This window comes from Bos indicus, chromosome 26 (assembly GCF_029378745.1).
Source record: "Bos indicus isolate NIAB-ARS_2022 breed Sahiwal x Tharparkar chromosome 26, NIAB-ARS_B.indTharparkar_mat_pri_1.0, whole genome shotgun sequence".
Taxonomy (NCBI): domain Eukaryota; kingdom Metazoa; phylum Chordata; class Mammalia; order Artiodactyla; family Bovidae; genus Bos; species Bos indicus.
In genome coordinates this window covers 15,970,320-15,988,338 of record NC_091785.1, presented here as the reverse complement: position 1 = coordinate 15,988,338, position 18,019 = coordinate 15,970,320, and the positions used below count along the sequence as shown (strand labels likewise).

The 18,019-nt window shown below is 42.1% G+C and overlaps 1 protein-coding gene across 1 annotated transcript in view; it reads right to left on the bottom strand.

Moving 5' to 3' along the window:
• Positions 1-13,790, bottom strand: part of LOC109553186 (cytochrome P450 2C18-like) — a 41,420-nt gene extending 27,630 nt beyond the window's left edge. Inside the window, exons 1-4 of the mRNA XM_019953167.2 lie at positions 13,501-13,790; positions 5,810-5,972; positions 5,487-5,636; positions 2,533-2,693 (exon numbers count right to left, since the gene is read on the bottom strand). Of these exons, the coding sequence (XP_019808726.2) occupies positions 2,533-2,693; positions 5,487-5,636; positions 5,810-5,972; positions 13,501-13,668 (642 nt within the window). The 5' untranslated portion in view covers positions 13,669-13,790. The remainder of the gene's footprint in view (positions 1-2,532; positions 2,694-5,486; positions 5,637-5,809; positions 5,973-13,500) is intronic.
• Between the last annotated feature and the right edge of the window lie 4,229 nt (positions 13,791-18,019).

The following is an 18,019-nucleotide window of genomic DNA, read 5'->3' as shown; positions in this document are numbered from 1 at the left end:
TGGTGGGGTAGTGGAAAAAACCACTGGCCAGGGAGTCAAGAGTCTTGAATTCCAGCTTTATATTCAGGCTTTTCTTTTCTCTGTAAAATAAAAGCACAGCCACCTTTCCCAGATGTTTACTTTATGACACTAAGGCAGGATTGTTACTTTCAAACATTCACTTAGAATAACATCAGCAAAAATGATACAGTAGACAACTCAGAAGGCCTTAAAAAGCGTCAGAAAATTAAGCAAAAACTATCAGAATCAACTTGTCAGAACTCTAGAGCACCAAGGTTTACAGCAATCACATAAATGTTGAATCAAGGATAAGATAACTTAAAAACAGCAGAAAAGATCTGTTATTGCTTTTTCTCCTTGTCCCACCTCCTTCCTTGGCAGTGGCCTTAACAAGGGCAGCTTGTGGAATGGGAGCCTGCTTCCTCATTCTGGTGGTACCGGGGCAGACCTCACTAACAAGGAACTGTGTATCTGTGTTCTAACCTGTCTGGGGCCACCTGAGGTATTGACACAGAAACTTGTTTTTGTTTCATCTGACTTGGAACTTAGGGTGGAAACACAGTACGGATGTCTCAAAGACCTGGCAAGATTAATGAAAAACCCACAGTTGCCTGGAGCAAAGGATTACAGTTAAGGCACACAACAGAGCCCCAAACTCCAGAAAGAACAGCTGGGGAGGGAGTGCCTTTAAGAAATTAGCACATTCAAAAGCACCCATGTATACTGAGGAATTCAGAAAGCTATACACATGCCCAGGGCAGGACACCTGCTAAGAAAAGACCTAAGAAGAGACTAAGCTATCACCTCTGGCTGATCTCTAGGCTGAGTGCAAGTAACAAGCGAAGACCAAGACAGAGTTGAAAATAACCTGGCTAAAGGATTCCCAGGCTGCTCAGTGGTAAGAGAACCCACCTGCCAATGCAAAAGTTCAGTCCCTGGGTAAGGAAGATCCCCTGGAGATGGAAATGGCAACCCACCACAGTATCCTTGGGATACTGGGAAATCCCTGGGAAAAGCCAGGATACTGGGAAAAGCCTGGGAAATCCCATGGACAAAGGAGCCTCGCAGGTACAGTCCATAGGATCACAAAGAGTCGGACATGACTAGCAACTAAGCACACAAGGACAAATCTAGGAGTCATTTCCTTCCCTTTATTTCCTCCCTTTCTCCCTTTCTTCTTTCCTCCCTTCCTCTCTATCTCCATCTCTTTGTCTCACTTTTCTTCTCTTAGGATCCTCACATTCAATGGCATTGCTATCCACAGACTCACAGATATGAAAACAAGCTATAGAGGGAGAGGAGAGGATAGAGGGGCAACACAAGGGTAGTGAGGGAAAAAAAGGGTTTTATAGGATTATATGAAATCTTGTGTGTGAAACTTCTGAAAACTGTAAAGCACTATAGATTTTAAAGAATATTTTATTCAATTTTTTAAAAAGAAAAAAGCAAAAAAAAAAAAAAACAAAAATCAAAAAACTCTATTCAAATACTAGTTGAACATAATAAGCTAAAGGAACAGAAATTTCAGCAACCACACTAGACAAAAAAAAGAGATTGTGCCAAAACAGTTTAGAAAAGTCACTAAATAAATGAATAGCTACAGCTTGCAAAAGTCAATGGAGAAGGCAATGGCATCCCACTCCAGTACTTTTGCCTAGAAAATCCCATGGACAGAGGAACCTGGTAGGGTGCAGTCCATGGGGTCGCTAGGAGTCGGACACGACTGAGCAACTTCACTTTCACTTTTCACTTTCATGCATTGGAGAAGGAAATGGCAACCCACTCCAGTGTTTTTGCCTGGAGAATCCCAGGGCAGAGCCTGGTGGGCTGCCGTCTATGGGGTCACACAGAGTCGGACATGACTGAAGCGACACAGCAGCAGCAGCAGCAAAAGTCAAACAAACAGAAACTATATCAAACTAAAAAAAACAAAACAAAGAGGGGAAAATCTGATTCCCAGTTGCCACACTGGTGGATGAAACTGGAGCCTATTATACAGAGTGAAGCAAGCCAGAAAGAAAAACACCAATACAGTATACTAACACATATATATGGAATTTAGAAAGATGGTAATGACAACCCTGTATGCAAGACAGCAAAAGAGACACAGATGTATAGAACAGTCCTTTGGACTCTGTAGGAGAGGGAGGGGGGGATGATTTAGGAGAATGGCATTAAAACATGTATAATATCACATAAGAAATGAATCGCCAGTCCAGGTTCTATGCAGTATACAGGAAGCTTGGGGCTGGTGCACTGGGATGACCCAGAGGGATGGTATGGGGAGGGAGGTAGGAGGGGGGTTCAGGATGGGAAACACGTGTACACCCGTGGTGGATGCATGTTGATGTATGGCAAAACCAATACAATATTGTAAAGTAAAAAATAATAATAATAATAAATAAAATAAATAAATTTAAAAAATGTTCAGTTTTCAAACATTCTCTTCACAGCTTGGTCCATACTGAATTATGAACTTGTCAGAGAAAAGAACACAGATGACTTCTCAGGAAAAAAGGAGCATGCCCTCACCTGCATCCATGGGGAGCTCGCAACCTGGAGATTTTCATTAAATTTGTCTAGCAAGTTAAGAAAATTCTGATCTGTATAATCAAACCGATTTTGGAAAATAATGGAGCAGATCACATTGCAGGGAGCGCAGCCCAGGATGAAAGTGGGATCACAGGGTGACCCTAAAGAATGGAAAAGATTTATAAAACACTGTTAAAATATAAATATACAACTTTGCTGTGGATAACAGATAATTATAGAATATATAAATCAACATTTACATAGAAATTCCCTTATCAGCAAAAATTTAAGTATGCTTAAAATACATCATTATTGCCTTTAATATGAGTTGACCATACCATCCTTTGTTTGTTTAACAGACCTTTTTTTTTTTTAACGTTTTAGCTGGGCTGCACAGTTTGAGGGATCTTAGCTCACCAACCACAAACTGAACATGGACCCATGGCAGAGAGAGCCCAGAATCCTAACCATTCAGCCATCCTAGTTTGTTTAATAACTTGTTCCCAAAATCTCCATTTCCTTCACTGCCTTGAGCCAAATTGTTGGTTATTTTGAAGAATGGAAAAAAATGTTAAAGGTCCGGTTAAAAACAACAATTCAAGTTATCTATCAGTACAGAATCACATCTATCTGGTAAGCTAAACAATTAAGCACTGATGTAAGAAAGAAAAAATATTTAGGAACCTGGGAACCTTTTATATATAATAAATAGTTGAAGGAATGACTGGTAGGATCAAGAAAGGAAGAGATTTAAGAGAGAAAGATTATGGAAAAATTCAGGTGTTTGATGGAAAAATGAGTAAAAGTCATCCACATTGTATGAGAAGAAAAAGTAACACAAATAAACTGCAAACTCTAAGATTTGTTTGCCTAAAATAAAAGTAAGAATTCTCCACTTCAAACTTCAATCACAAAGCAAACAAGAAAGGTTAAAATGAAATGTCCATGTGTGTGACGACTAAAATCTGATTTTTAATCTTTCCTATCAGGTCACTGGAGAGGAAGACTTACAAAGCAGATAGTTTGGAATCCAGACCGAAAATAAGATTCATTGTGACAAGCGCTTCATAAATCAGTACAGCTAGCAGTAGGGGTGAAAAATTACCCTAAGAGTTTTAATCCCAAACCCAATTGTTTTAAAATGTACTTGGGGTTTTATTTTTATTCACATGATGAGGTCAACAGATCAGGAGATGATAGCCATAGAGAAGATAGTTTATTCCCAAGAGGAGGGGTACATCACCCAGGACCACGTGGGGAAGCACCAAGATTGGTCAGGAGACAGCATGGAGCAGAGCTTTCACAGGGGTTTCATGGAAGAAATGAGCAAGGTGGGGTCAGCATGCTAACTAACCTTAGGATTGGATAGTTTGGATAATTTCAGAGGGCTCTAGGCAGTAGGGAGAAGGCAATGGCAACCCACTCCAGTACTCTTGCCTGGAGAATCCCATGGACGGAGGAGCCTAGTAGGTTACAGTCTTCGGGGTCTTGAAGAGGCGGACACGACTGAGCAGCTTCACTTTCACTTTTCACTTTCACGCATTGGAGGAGGAAATGGCAACCCACTCCAGTGTTCTTGCCTGGAGAATCCCAGGGACGGTGGAGCCTGGTGGGCTGCCGTCTATGGGGTAGCACAGAGTCAGACACGACTGGAGTGACTTAGCAGCAGTAGCAGCAGCTAGGCAGTAGGGATGGTCCCTGGTTGTCCCATAATGCCTTGGGTTAATTTAGGGCAGGGAGAATATTGGCTTGGTGTGTGAGGGTTTCATAAAGTAGGTATCCAGAGGGTATGGGCTCTGGATGGTTGGCTTAAAAATCAAAGGCGCGCTCATAGAAAAGATGTGATGCTCTATCTCAGGATTAACTAACCCTGGGAGAGGCAGTTGCTCCCCAGGTCTGCAAGGCCTTCCAAGATGTCAAAGTATCATAAAATATGGAAAATACAAAACATGGGAAAAGGAAAGTGAAAGTCTCTCAGTCATGTCTGACTTTTTGCAACCCCATGGACTATACAGTCTATGGAATTCTCTAGGCCAGAATACTGGAGTGGGTAGCCTTTCCCTTCTCCAGGGGATCGTCCCAACCCAGGGACTGAACCCAGGTCTCCAACACTGCAGGCAGATTCTTTACCAGTAAGGGAGGGGAGATAAATGTAAAGAGAAAGTTGAAGTTGGAAGCAACTAATTAGGAAGGCAGGCTGAAATCCAAATAAATCATTTTATAACCTCGTATTTGTGTAAACTTTAGGATTATTCTATAGCATCTATTTCTTAGAATTCATAAAACAATACTGTAACTTAGAAGCAACATTAAATAACTCAAGCTGATAATTTTAAAACAGTTGTTTACAAGGAAATCACAATAGATGAGGCCTGCACTGAAGGATACCTAAGTAATTAGAACCATAGAAAAGTATCATTACTGGCTAGAACTGTAGGCAATGAGTGTCTGAAGAAACCCTCAGACATCTGAGTAAGGTTGACCATACAAATACAGGCCAATTAAGTGAAAGCACATGCCCTCCAGAGGGGCATGATGAATTCATTCCCACCGTGTCCACTTGACAAGTATTCCCTGATGAAATGTTCTGGAATAGATAACCCAAACTGACACTATGGGGAGGGAAATTGCTCTCTAATGCACACACACACAAAAATGAGACTCAAAACCTCCTACCTTCATGTCCTAATGATGTGAAAACAAAAATTTCAAATCAGAATAGGATTAAATGACCTTTAATCCACACTATATGCCCCATCCTGGGTGTACACACACAACAAGCATAGATACACAAAAGCCCTTTTGGCTCTCTCCTCTCTCTCTCTTCTCCATGGGAAGGCTGAAAACCAGGAACCGTATGAAAGATGTGGCCGCCCCTGAAATGTTTCCAAGGGCGTCCCTGGAGAAATGAGCGGTCTGCTGAGGTCAGAATTACAGAGCATAGAATCACCCACCGTTGGTTTTTCTCAACTCCTCCACCAGGCAGTGCGCTTCTTCTTGAACGCGGTCCTCGATGCTCCTCTTCCCCATCCCAAAATTCCGCAGGGTCATGAGGGAGAAGCGTCGGATCTCCTTCCATCTCTTCCCGTTGCTGAAAATGATTCCTGCCAGGAGGGGAAACAGAGACTAGGAGGAAGGCCCTAGAGAAGGAGGAGTGAGCTGACACTTGGCAGCCTCAGAGATGGACCAAGCTCTGCTGAGGAGGCTTTTCAAATTCCTCTTTTCCATTCTCCCCACCCCCATTACCAATGTTGGACACGTGCATATGCACACTTACCATATCCTTTATTAACTCTTTGAGACATTGGGATATTGCCTCTTCCAGAAAATTCTTCTCCCTGATCAATTAGGGCTTCTTTCACTGCTTCATACCCATGCAACACAACAGTGGGCCTCAAGCCAAAATACACTGTGAACACAGGGCCATATGTGTTTGAGAGCTGGGAAATGGAAAGAAAATGCAAATATTAGCAAAAGAAGTCACAATTTGGTCTATTTTGCTCATGATTAAGACTGTTATTATCATAATATTGTTGATAATTTATTCTCCCACACATAACTACAAACATTTCTGGATCTTATATATCAATATCAGTTCAGTCACTATCATGTCCAACTCCTTGCGACCCCATGGACTGCAGCACACCAGGCCTCCCTGTCCATCACCAACTCCCGGAGTTTACTTAAATTCCTGTCCATTGAGTCGGTGATGCCATCCAACCATCTCATCCTCTGTTGTCCCCTTCACCTCTCTACTTCAATCTTTTCCCATCAGGGTCTTTTCCAGTGAATCAGTTCTTCACATCAGGTGGCCAAAGTACTGGAGTTTCAGCTTCAGCATCAGTCCTTCCAACAAATATTCGGGGCTGATTTCCTTTAGGATGGAGTGGTTGGATCTCCTTGCAGTCCAAAGGACTCTCAAGAGGCTTCTCCAACACCACAGTTCAAAAGCATCAGTTCTTTAGTGCTCAGCTTTCTTTATAGTCCAACTCTCACATCCATACATGATCACTGTAAAAACCATAGCTTTGACTAGACAGACCTTTGCTGGCAAAGTAATGTCTCTGCTTTTGAATATGCTATCTAAGTTGGTCATGACTTTTCTTCCAAGGAGCAAGCATCATTTAATTTCATGGCTGCAGCCACCATCTTCAGTGATTTTGGAGCCCCCAAAAATAAAATCTGTCACTGTTTCCACTGTTTCCCCATCTATTTGCCATGAAGTGATGGGACCAGTTGCCATGATCTTAGTTTTCTGAATGTTGAGTTTTAAGCCAACTTTTTCACTCTCCTCTTTCACTTTCATCAAGAGGCTTTTTAGTTCTTCTTTGCTTTTTGCAATAAGGGTGGTGTCATCTGCATATCTGAGGTTATCTGTATTTCTCCCAGCAATGTTGATTCCAGCTTGTGCTTCATCCAGTCCAGTGTTTCTCATGACGTATTCTGCATATAAGTTAAATAAGCAGGGTGACAATATACAGCTTTGAGGTACTCTTTTACTCTGGTTCCATTTGGAACCAGTCTGTTGTTCCATGTCCAGTTCTAATTGTTGCTTCTTGGTCTGAGTATAGACTTCTCAAGAGGCAGGTCAGGTGGTCTGGTATTCCCATCTCATTCAGAATTTTCCACAGTTTATTGTGATCCACACAGTCAAAGGCTTTGGCATAGTCAATAAAGCAGAAGTAGATGTTTTTCTGGAACTCTCTTGCTTTTTCAGTGATCCAATGGATGTTGGCAATTTGATCTCTGGTTCCTCCGCCTTTTCTAAATCCATCTTGAACATCTGGAAGTTCATAGTTCACGTACGGCTTGAAGCCTGGCTTGGAGAATTTTGAGCATTACTTTACTAGCGAGTGAGATGAGTGCAGCTGTGCAGTAGTTTGAGCATTCTTTGGCATTGCCTTTCTTTGGGATTTATAAGTATGATAATTCAACATCCATTCATGAGGGAAAAAAAAGCAGTCTCACTAAAGTGGGTATAGAGGGAACATATCTCAGCATAATAAAGCAGAAGACCTAAATAGACCTTTCTCTGAAGAAGCACCTGCAGATGGCCAACATGCAATGAAAAGATTCTTTAAATCACTAACAATCAAAAAAAAATCACTAACAATTAGAGAAGGGAAAATTGAAACCACAATGAGGTACCATTGTGGTTATCATCGAAATGTCTACAAGTGCTAAATGCTGAAGAGGGTGTGGAGGAAAGGGAAGCCTCTTACACTGTTGGTGGGAGTGTACATTGGTGCAGCACTAAGGAGAACAGTGTGGAAATTCCTTTAAAAACTAAAAATAAAACTACCATATAATCCAGCAATTTCACTCTTGGGTATATACCAAGAAAAAAAAAATGGGACTCTAATTCAAAAAGATAACGCATCCCAATGTTCACAGCAGCACTACTTACAATAGCCAAGACATAGAAGCAACCCAAGTGCGCTTAACAGATAAATGGCTTAAGTATATGTGGTATATACATACAATGGAATATTGCTAAGCCATAAAAAAAAAAAAAAATAAAATGTTGCAGCAACACAGATGGGCCTAGAGAATAAGCTTAGTGAACTAAGTCAGAAATAGATGGGGAAACAGTGGAAACAGTGTCAGACTTTATTTTGGGGGGGGCTCCAAAATCACTGCAGATGGTGACTGCAGCCATGAAATTAAAAGATGCTTACTCCTTGGAAGAAAAGTTATGACCAACCTAGACAGCATATTGAAAAGCAGAGACATTACTTTGCCAACAAAGGTCTGTCTAGTCAAGGCTATGATTTTTCCAGTGGTCATGTGTGGATGTGAGAGTTGGACTGTGAAGAAGGCTGAGCACCGAAGAATTAATGCTTTTGAACTGTGGTGTTGGAGAAGACTCTTGAGAGTCCCTTGGACTGCAAGGAAATCCAACCAGTCCATTCTGAAGGAGATCAGCCCTGGGATTTCTTTGGAAGGAATGATGCTAAAGCTGAAACTCCAGTACTTTGGCCACCTCATGTGAAGAGTTGACTCATTGGAAAAGACTCTGATGCTGGGAGGGATTGGGGGCAGGAGGAGAAGAGGGACAGAGGATGAGATGGCTGGATGGCATCACTGACTCGATGGACGTGAATCTGAGTGAACTCTGGAAGTTGGTGATGGACAGGGAGGCCTGACATGCTGCAATACATGGGGTCGCAAAGAGTCGGACACGACTGAGCGACTGAACTGAACTGAACTAAGTCAGAAAAAGAAAGATACTACATGATATCGCTTATATAGAGAATCTTTAAAAAATACAAATGAATCTATATACAAATTGTAAACAGACTCACAGACACAGAAAACAAATTTGTGGGTAACCAAAGTGGATGAGGGACAAATTAGGGGTAAGAGATTAACAGATACAAACTACTATACATGAGACAGAAAAGCAACAAGGCTTACCATACAGCACAGGGAATTACATTCAGTAACTTGTAACAGTGGAGAAGGCAATGGCACCCCACTCCAGTACTCTTGGCTAGCAAATGGATGGAGAAAATGAAAATGCTCCTCCTGCCATGGACAGAGGAGCCTGGTAGGCTGCAGTCCGTGGGGTCGCTAAGAGTCAGACACAACCAAGCAACTTCACTTTCACTTTTCACTTTCATGAATTGGAGAAGGAAATGGCAACCCACTCCAGTGTTCTTGCCTGGAGAATCCCAGGGACGGGGGAGCCTGGTGGGCTGCAGTCTGTGGGGTCGCACAGAGTCGGACAGGACTGAAGCGACTTAGCAGCAGCAGCAGCAGCAACTTGTAACAGGACACCATGAAGATGGCGGTGCCCATCACCAATTGGGCCACAAAGCGATTGCACTGGGGGGAGGTGCCAGTGGGAGCCTGGGACACCTGAGCGGTGGTACCACTGAGCACGAGGTGCTGGAAGTGGATCAAGTGCAAAGCAATGTGCTCGTCCTGAGTCTGGAATCCCAGCCCGGGCGGCTGATCACCAGCAGCTCCTCACTAATAGACCACCAGCAGCTCTGAGGTGGCGGACAACTCGACCTGACACCAGAAGCATCACCTGGTAGACTTCCTAGCGGCAGTGGGCAGCCAGTTCTAGGAACAAGCGTCCTAGATACATGCTGTGTACTTGGTTACTTCAGTTGTGTCTGACTCTTTGCGACCCTATGGCCTGCAGCCCACCAGGCTCCTCTGTCCAGGGGATCATCCCAGCAAGAATACTAGAGTGGATTGCCATGCCCTCCTCCAGGAGATCTTCCCCACGCAGGGATCGAACTGGCATCTCCTGCATGTCCTTGATTGCAGGTGGATTCTTTACCACTGAGTCACTGGGCAAGCCCCTGCATGCTGTAAAGCAAACGCCTACCAAAGAGTCCCCGAGGGCAGCGGATGGTAAGGGAAGGGGGAGTCAGTTTACATCACAGACAAGTAACAAATCCTCAGATTGTTTTAGTTGTTGGACACCATATTAAGAATGGCCTTTCTTACTCAAAATAGGAAAAAGGGATTTCTACATTATAAAATGGCTTCAGCCATTAAGAAAACTCCCTTCAGTGGTTCAAACATATCCTTCATTCATTCTCAAGACAGACGAACTTACATTCTTCCGTTATGTAAATCAAACCACAGAGAAGGGAGTATACTCTAGGGCTCACAGGTGAGTAATTTCATTATTTATATAAGTTGGTTCTGTTTGTGTAATAGTGGGATATTTTATTTCCTGATCCTTAAACGTTAAGGGCTACCACAGAGAAGTATGATTTCCAGGGCTAATCTCTTTTAATAATTACTTTACATTAAAGCCTAAATGCTATTTTTCCTATCCTGTCCTTCTTTCTGTTTTTGAAGACAAGAACAGTGAAAAAGAGACAGTATAAGAAACTATGGGTACTTTTATATCAGGTGTATATCTCACTGGATTTTTTTGTTGTTTAGGAAGCTAATATAGTTCTCCTTAAAACAGGAGAAATGTTAAAGGAAGCCATAGTTGGCATTAGAAATTATGGTAGAAATATTAATAGTTTCTTTTCAAAGAAGAGAACAGAAGTCAGTACTTGACTTTCCAGAAAGTTTCTTATTCAGTTTTCAAGTCCCTTTCCTGGGTTCCATAGAATTAAATGTACTCCTAACTTTTTTTTTTTTTTTTTTTTTGCTTAGTAAAAAAGGTAGCAATGCTTTATAAATTTATAAACATTTAGTTTTAAGTTTCAAATTCTGTCCCCAGGCAGATTGCAATTTGAGATGAACTGGAAAGGAGCCAACAAGATAGAATACAGGACAATTATATGCGTATATTGAAAGATAAAAAGGGATAAAAAATTTTAGGTCAGATTTAAAGGGTTTGGAATCAAGACTTTAGTTAAATTAAGCTCTACATTCACTAGACAAGTTGATCCTCCGGAAATGTTTCTAAAATCTGAAAAATCAAGGTAAGCACCCCTTTTCCCCCTGAGGATCTAGTGAAGCGTAAACACAAAATGGTTTACAATCAGATTTGTTCTAGAAAATCTTACAGTCACCAAAGCATGGCTTTAGAGTTCAAATTCTAGGTGTTTTACTACCTGGGAATTACTTGGAACAAGTCACTTCATATGCAGAAATGGAGATGTAATAGTTCAGTTCAGTTCAGTTCAGTCGCTCAGTCGTGTCCATCTCTTTGTGACCCCATGAATCGCAGCACGCCAGGCCTCCCTCTCCATCACCAACACCCAGAGTTCACTCAGACTCACATCCATTGAGTTAGTGATGCCATCCAGCCATCTCATCCTCTGTCACCCCCTTCTTCTCCTGCCCCCAATCCCTCCCAGCATCAGAGTCTTTTCCAATGAGTCAACTCTTCACATGAGGTGGCCAACCTACTGCAGTTTCAGCTTTAGCATTAGTCCTTCCAAAGAAATCCCAGGGCTGATCTCCTTTAGAATGGACTGGTTGGATCTCCTTGCAGTCCAAAGGACTCTCAAGAGTCTTCTCCAACACCACAGTTGAAAAGCATCAATTCTTCGGCGCTCAGCTTTCTTCACAGTCCAACTCTCACATCCATACATGACCACTGGAAAAACCATAGCCTTGACTAGATGGACCTTTGTTGGCAAAGTGATGTCTCTGCTTTTGAATATGCTATCTAGGTTGGTCATAACTTTCCTTCCAAGGAGTAAGTGTCTTTTAATTTCATGGCTGCAGTCACCATCTGCAGTGATTTGGGAGCCCAGAAAAATAAAGTCTGACACTCTTTCCACTGTTTCCCCATCTATTTCCCATGAAGTGATGGGACCGGATGCCATGATCTTTGTTTTCTGAATGTTGAGCTTTAAGCCAACTTTTTCACTCTCCACTTTCACCTTTATCAAGAGGCTTTTTAGTTCCTCTTCACTTTCTGCCATAAGGGTGGTGTCATCTGCATATCTGAGGTTATTGATATTTCTCTGGCAATCTTGATTCCAGCTTGTATTTCTTCCAGTCCAGCATTTCTCATGATGTACTCTGCATAGAAGTTAAATAAGCAGGGTGACAATATACAGCCTTGATGTACTCCTTTTCCTATTTGGAACCAGTCTGTTGTTCCATGTCCAGTTCTAACTGTTGCTTCCTGACCTGCATACAGATTTCTCAAGAGGCAGGTCAGGTGGTCTGGTATTCCCATCTCTTTCAGAATTTCCCACAGTTTACTGTGATCCACACAGTCAAAGGCTTTGGCATAGTCAATAAAGCAGAAATAGGTGTTTTTCTGGAACCCTCTTGCTTTTTCCATGATCCAGTGGATGTTGGCAATTTGATCTCTGGATCTCTTTGAACTATAGTTTTTCTGGGTGTTTTGTCCAGGAGTGATTTGCTGGATCATGTGGTGATTCTATTTTTAGTTTCCTGAGAACCCTCCATACTGTTTTCCATAGTGGCTGCACTAGTTTCCATTCCTACCAACAGTGTAGGAATGTTTTCTTTTCTGTACATCCTCTCCAACATTTGTTATTTGTAGACTTTTCATTATTTAGGCCATTTGGACCAGTGTGAGGTGATATCTCACTGTAGTTTTGATTTGCATTTCCCTAATAGTGATGTTGAGCATCTTTTCAGGGGTCTATGGCCATCTGTATGTTTTCTTTAGAGAAATTTTTACTAAAGAGAAGACCCAAATTTCAACATGGCTTAGTTGCCCTGTAGTGCCTAAGACATTTATTGGTAACCCCTGTGCCTACCTCAGAACCAATATACAACTGACTGCTTCTAGATCACTTGTAAAGCTCATCCCATGGGAATTCTGACTCAGCAGTAATAAATACTAGAAATCTACATTTTTAAAAACCACCCTTAGTGATTCAAATGCCCAGCCCAATTTAAGATCCGCTGCTATTACTGACAGGAAGCAAGCAAGCATCACAGAGACAGTGCCAGGACACGCAGCAGCTCATGAAAGAACAATTACTTTCATCTAGCATCGTGTCTTGAAGAAAGCAGCTTTGTGCAGAATCCAAAAGGATTTTGTTACCACCCCAGCTGGCTCTGAATAATGACTTTTTCCTTTCATTCACTCATATTTGTCCTGATCCCAAGCTATTTCCTTAACATCAGGCATAGTTCACTTCTTCACAGAAGTTAAATTTTCATGGTTATTCTGAACAAAACGTGCAGTTTATATAATTGATGACTTCTTGATCACATCGCTAATCACAAAACACTTCCCTTATCATTTATCTTCAGCCAAAAATCATAGCAAATGTGGTGAAACAAAGAAGAGAAGCAATACTCCAATCTTTTGCCACGTTATCATTTTGATTCAGTTATACAGAGACCTAAATGTTTCTCTACTCAAGAAATGCTTTCCACTCTTCTTGACAGTGACAGACAAAAAGTAATATTCCACTGGAGTATTTGCTTTAAAATGACATATTTTAGTAATTTTAAGATATTGTAATGTATTTTAATATATATTTTTTAAAGCAGATGTTCACTTACTTACCCTTTGCAAGCCACTGGAGGAACATAAAACCTACTTACATTGCTTAAGGATTTGCCAATGTTCTTAACATCTAACTGTAGGATATTTCCAAGAATCGGGAGAGGAGTGGGGCCCGGCGGTAGCTTCCCTTTCCCAGAGCTCTGTTTCCAGAGTGAGAGGAGAAGCAGACAGGAGAGACAGAGCACCAGGACCACAGCCAGATCCATTGGCGCCTTCTCTTCTTACTCAGAAGACTGTGAGCCTGAAACCTAAAGCTTTTATAACAGTCCCTGCTAATTCAACCTGTGCCTCTAACTCAGAAAGTGAACAGTCAGCTAGGTCTACTTTAATCTCTCTTTTGAAGGGACTTTAGCCCTGTGATAAAGATTAAAATATGGTGCTGTTTGTTTTGCTCTTTCCATTTTTTTTTTTAATGACCCATCTGAGCATTCCAGTTTAACAAGTCGGGGGTGGAACAACCTGGTGAGTTTTCTCCAGGAGGTTGATGACTAGTGAACTAATAAATGATTTAATCAAAAAGTTGCTCAACATTCTGGATTCTCTGATTAGTAACCAATTGAGAATTTAGGACTTTGAGGGCAAATGTTGTATATTACAAAATGCTTATCCTTTAATGCTTTATCAGATACTAATATATTTGTCCTTGAAAATGAAAGCCTTTTGAAATATTTTACTGTACCGTACTAACATTATAGCTTCTTAAACATAAACCAGGTAATATAACTCATATACCTTGAAGGTCTAAACATGTATCAAGTTCTTAGCTAAAAGTAAATTTACATATTTTACCATTAAATTGGAGAAGGCAATGGCAACCCACTCCAGTACTCTTGCCTGGAGAATCCCAGGGACGGTGGAGCCTGGTGGGCAACCGTCTATGGGGTCGCACAGAGTCAGACACGACTGAAGCGACTTAGCAGCAGCAGCAGCAGCAGCAACCATTAAATTATCCTCCCCCTCCCCTCAAAAATATCACTAGAAGAAAAAATTTTTAATTTTTCTTTTTCAAATGGGGAAAGGGAAATTATTCATAGAGAACACGAGATGTGTCCAGTGTCCCACAGCTAATAAATGACAAAGCCGTTATTTGAACCAGTTTTAATCTTTTAATCTTTATTTTCTTGGGCTCCAAAATAACTGCAGATGGTGACTGAGGCCATGAAATTAAAAGACAGTTACTCTTTGGAAGAAAAGCTATGACCAACCTAGACAGCATATTAAAAAGCAGAGACCTCATTTTGCCAACAAAGGTCCGTCTAGTCAAGGCTATGGTTTTTCCAATAGTCATGTATGGATGTGAGAGTTGGAGTATAAAGAAAGCTGAGTGCCGAAGAATGGATGCTTTTGAACTGTGATGTTGGAGAAGACTCTTGAGAGTTCCTTGTACTGCAAGGAGATCCAACCAGTCCATCCTAAAGGAAATCAGTCCTGGGTGTTCACTGGAAGGACTGATGTTGAAGCTGAAACTCCAATACTTTGGCCACCTCATGCGAAGCGTTGACTCATTGGAAAGGACCCTGATGTTGGGAGAGATTGAGGGCAGGAGGAGAAGAGGATGACAGAGGATGAGATGGTTGGATGGCATCATCGACTCAATGGACATGGGTTTAGGTGGACTCCGGGTGTTGGTGATGGACAGGGAGGCCTGGCGTGCTGTGGTTCATGGGGTAGCAAAGAGTCGGAGACGACTGAGCGACTGAACTGAACTGAACTGAACTGGTATTTGAACTAATAGTCCTCTAATGCCCATTGTGGTACACCGTGGTTTATACCACAGCTGCCTCAAGAACAATTTTAGGAAAATGAAACACCAAAGCCCATAAACATTAGTTTCTCTGAATGCATACCCCAGTGGGTGTTCACAGAATAACAAGCTCACACTAAATAGATGCTCCTCATTTGATGCAAAGATCAAAGGATCATGGTGTCTCAAGAGAAGACATAAAAGATAGGAATTTGTCCCTCTCCATCACTACCAAGGTGAAACTTGCTCAGGTACTAAGGAAAGGCAGTCTCAGAAAACTGAGGGGTCAAGCCTTGAGAAAACTTGACCTCCCCCACCTCTCAGTCACCTCCAGGTACAGGGGCTTTGGTTGCTTTCTTCATTCTGTCATTGTCAGACGTGATGGAATGAAGTACACACCGCAAGAAAGGGAGACTTTAGATAGAACAAAAGGTGTGGATTCAGTGGAAGATGGAAGACAAAGACTTCATTGAACAGCTCATAGCCCAGAACCATCTCAAATAACATTTAGTGGTCGTGAAGCTACATGTGACTGGAATCCTGTGCATTACTACATCACTAACAGTAATGGTTGTACAAAGACATTCATAAGATCATCATATTTGTTTTTTTATTGAAGTATAGTTGATGTACTATATAGTGATGTGCAGCTTTTCAAGGCTATACTTCATTTATAGTTATAAAAATTGGCTATATCCCCTGGGTTGTACAACACGTCCTTGTAGCTTATTTGATACATCGTAGTTTGTGCCTCTTAACCCCACACCCTCGTATTACCGCTCCCTCCCTTCCCTCTCCTCACTGGTAACCACTCGTCTGTTCTATCTGTGAGTCTGTTTCTTTTGTTATGTCCACTAGTATAGGAGCCTGTACTTTCCAATAGGATTTTAAGCTGTTTTTGAGGGAAGCTTCGACAAGAGTCCATGGAGTTCATTGGGCATCCTCAGAGAAAAGGACAATAGTCACTCTGTGGCACCCCACTCCAACACTCTTGCCTGGAAAATCCCATGGACGGAGGAGCCTGGTAGGTTGCAGTCCATGGAGTCGCTAAGAGTCGGACACTACTGAGCGACTTCCATTTCACTTTTCACTTTCATGCATTGGAGAAGGAAATGGCAACCCACTCCAGTGTTCTTGCCTGGAGAATCCCAGGGATGGGGGAGCCTGGTGGGCTGCGTCTATGAGGTCACACAGAGTCGGACATGACTGAATCGACTTAGCAGCAGCAGCAGCAGCAAGCAGCTCTTATATTTTTGTATCAAGTGTTCTGATTTTCAGAGCTAAAACCCATTATGCTAAAACTTCTTTACTGCTGTGTTTTCTTTGTATTTCCTTTTCAGTTTCTAACTTTTTTAAGCTACATTATTGTTTGTTTCCTTGCGACATGCTTGTACTAAGTTTTAAGTAATAAATGGCATGGCTTTTCTTTTTTTTTGTTTATTCTGTTTTGCTTTTATTTTGGTTATGCTGGGTCTTTGTTGTGGCAGGTTAGCTTCTCTGCTTGTGGTGCTCAGGTCTCCTGCATTGCAGGCAGATTCTTTACCATCTGAGCCACCAGGGAAGCCCTTTAGTTAGTTGGCTGTGCTGGGTCCTCCTTGTGGCAGGCTGGCTTCTCTACTTGTGGTGCGCAGGCTTAGTTTCCTGGCAGCCTGTGGAATCTTAGTTCCCCAACCACAAATGGAACCTGTGCCCCCTGCATTGGAAGGCAAATTCTTAACCACCAGGGGAGCCCTTGAATTTTCTTCACTGAATAATCTCTATTCTACATATCGTTAGTGTATCTGTTGTTAGTGTTTTTAAAGTAGTATGCAATATTGTTTATTTTAAAGATTCAAAAATATTATTTAGGAGAGTTCTGAAATTTCCAAGCAGTTGTTTTCTCTGCTTTACACTTTGTTTTTAATTATCCTGAAGTGGAATTACAGGAAATGATCTTCATTATGCTCTTTAACTTTTTTCAAGTTGAGGATCTTTTATAGTCCAACATGGTGAATTTTTATTAATGTTATATGTCTTTAGTCATGTCTGACTCTTTGCAGCCCCATGGACGGTAGCCCACCAGACTCCTCCGTGCATGGGATTCTCCAGGCAAGAATACTGGAGTGTGGTGTCATTTCTCACTCCAGAGGATCTTCCCGACCCTTGATCAAACCCTTGCATCTTCTGCTTTGGCAGGTGGATACTTTACCACTAGTGCCACCTCAGATGCCCCTGTGTTATATGGTCATCTGTCATTAGCATTTGTTCGAGATTTTTAATTACATCACTCTCCATTCTATGTCGACCAGTTTTAACTGCCTGAGGAGTCAGCAGAACATGATGTGTGAATCTCCAGAGTTGGCATAGCATAACTTTCTCCTCCCTCCATTCATTCAAATGCTTATTCATGTATTTCTCTCACAAACATGCCCAGAGCTCTGGGCTCTTCATCCTGGTCAGGCCCTGCCCTGGGCACTGAACACAGGGGCAAGTGAACACAATTGTTAAAGGAAGGGTGTGACCCCACACTGGCAATGGGAGGAGGATCTTCCCAGGCTGAGAGTACAGTACGCCCCGAGGGTTGGATGGACCTGCTGGGGCTGCAGAGGGAACAGTTTAAGTCAAGGAAAGGAAACACCAGAGGTGGGGTGGAAGGCGTGTGCATTTTTTTTATTGCTGTGATGCTGCTCATCAGCCCTCTGCAGGCATGGTTCAAGCCAGTTACCCGTCTCAGGAGTGACACTGGACAGAAACCAGCTCAGTTATCCCCACAGTGTGCAGTGGTCCAGCAGGCCATGGGAGCAGCTGTAGGGGTCTCTGCTTCAGGAGCCAGT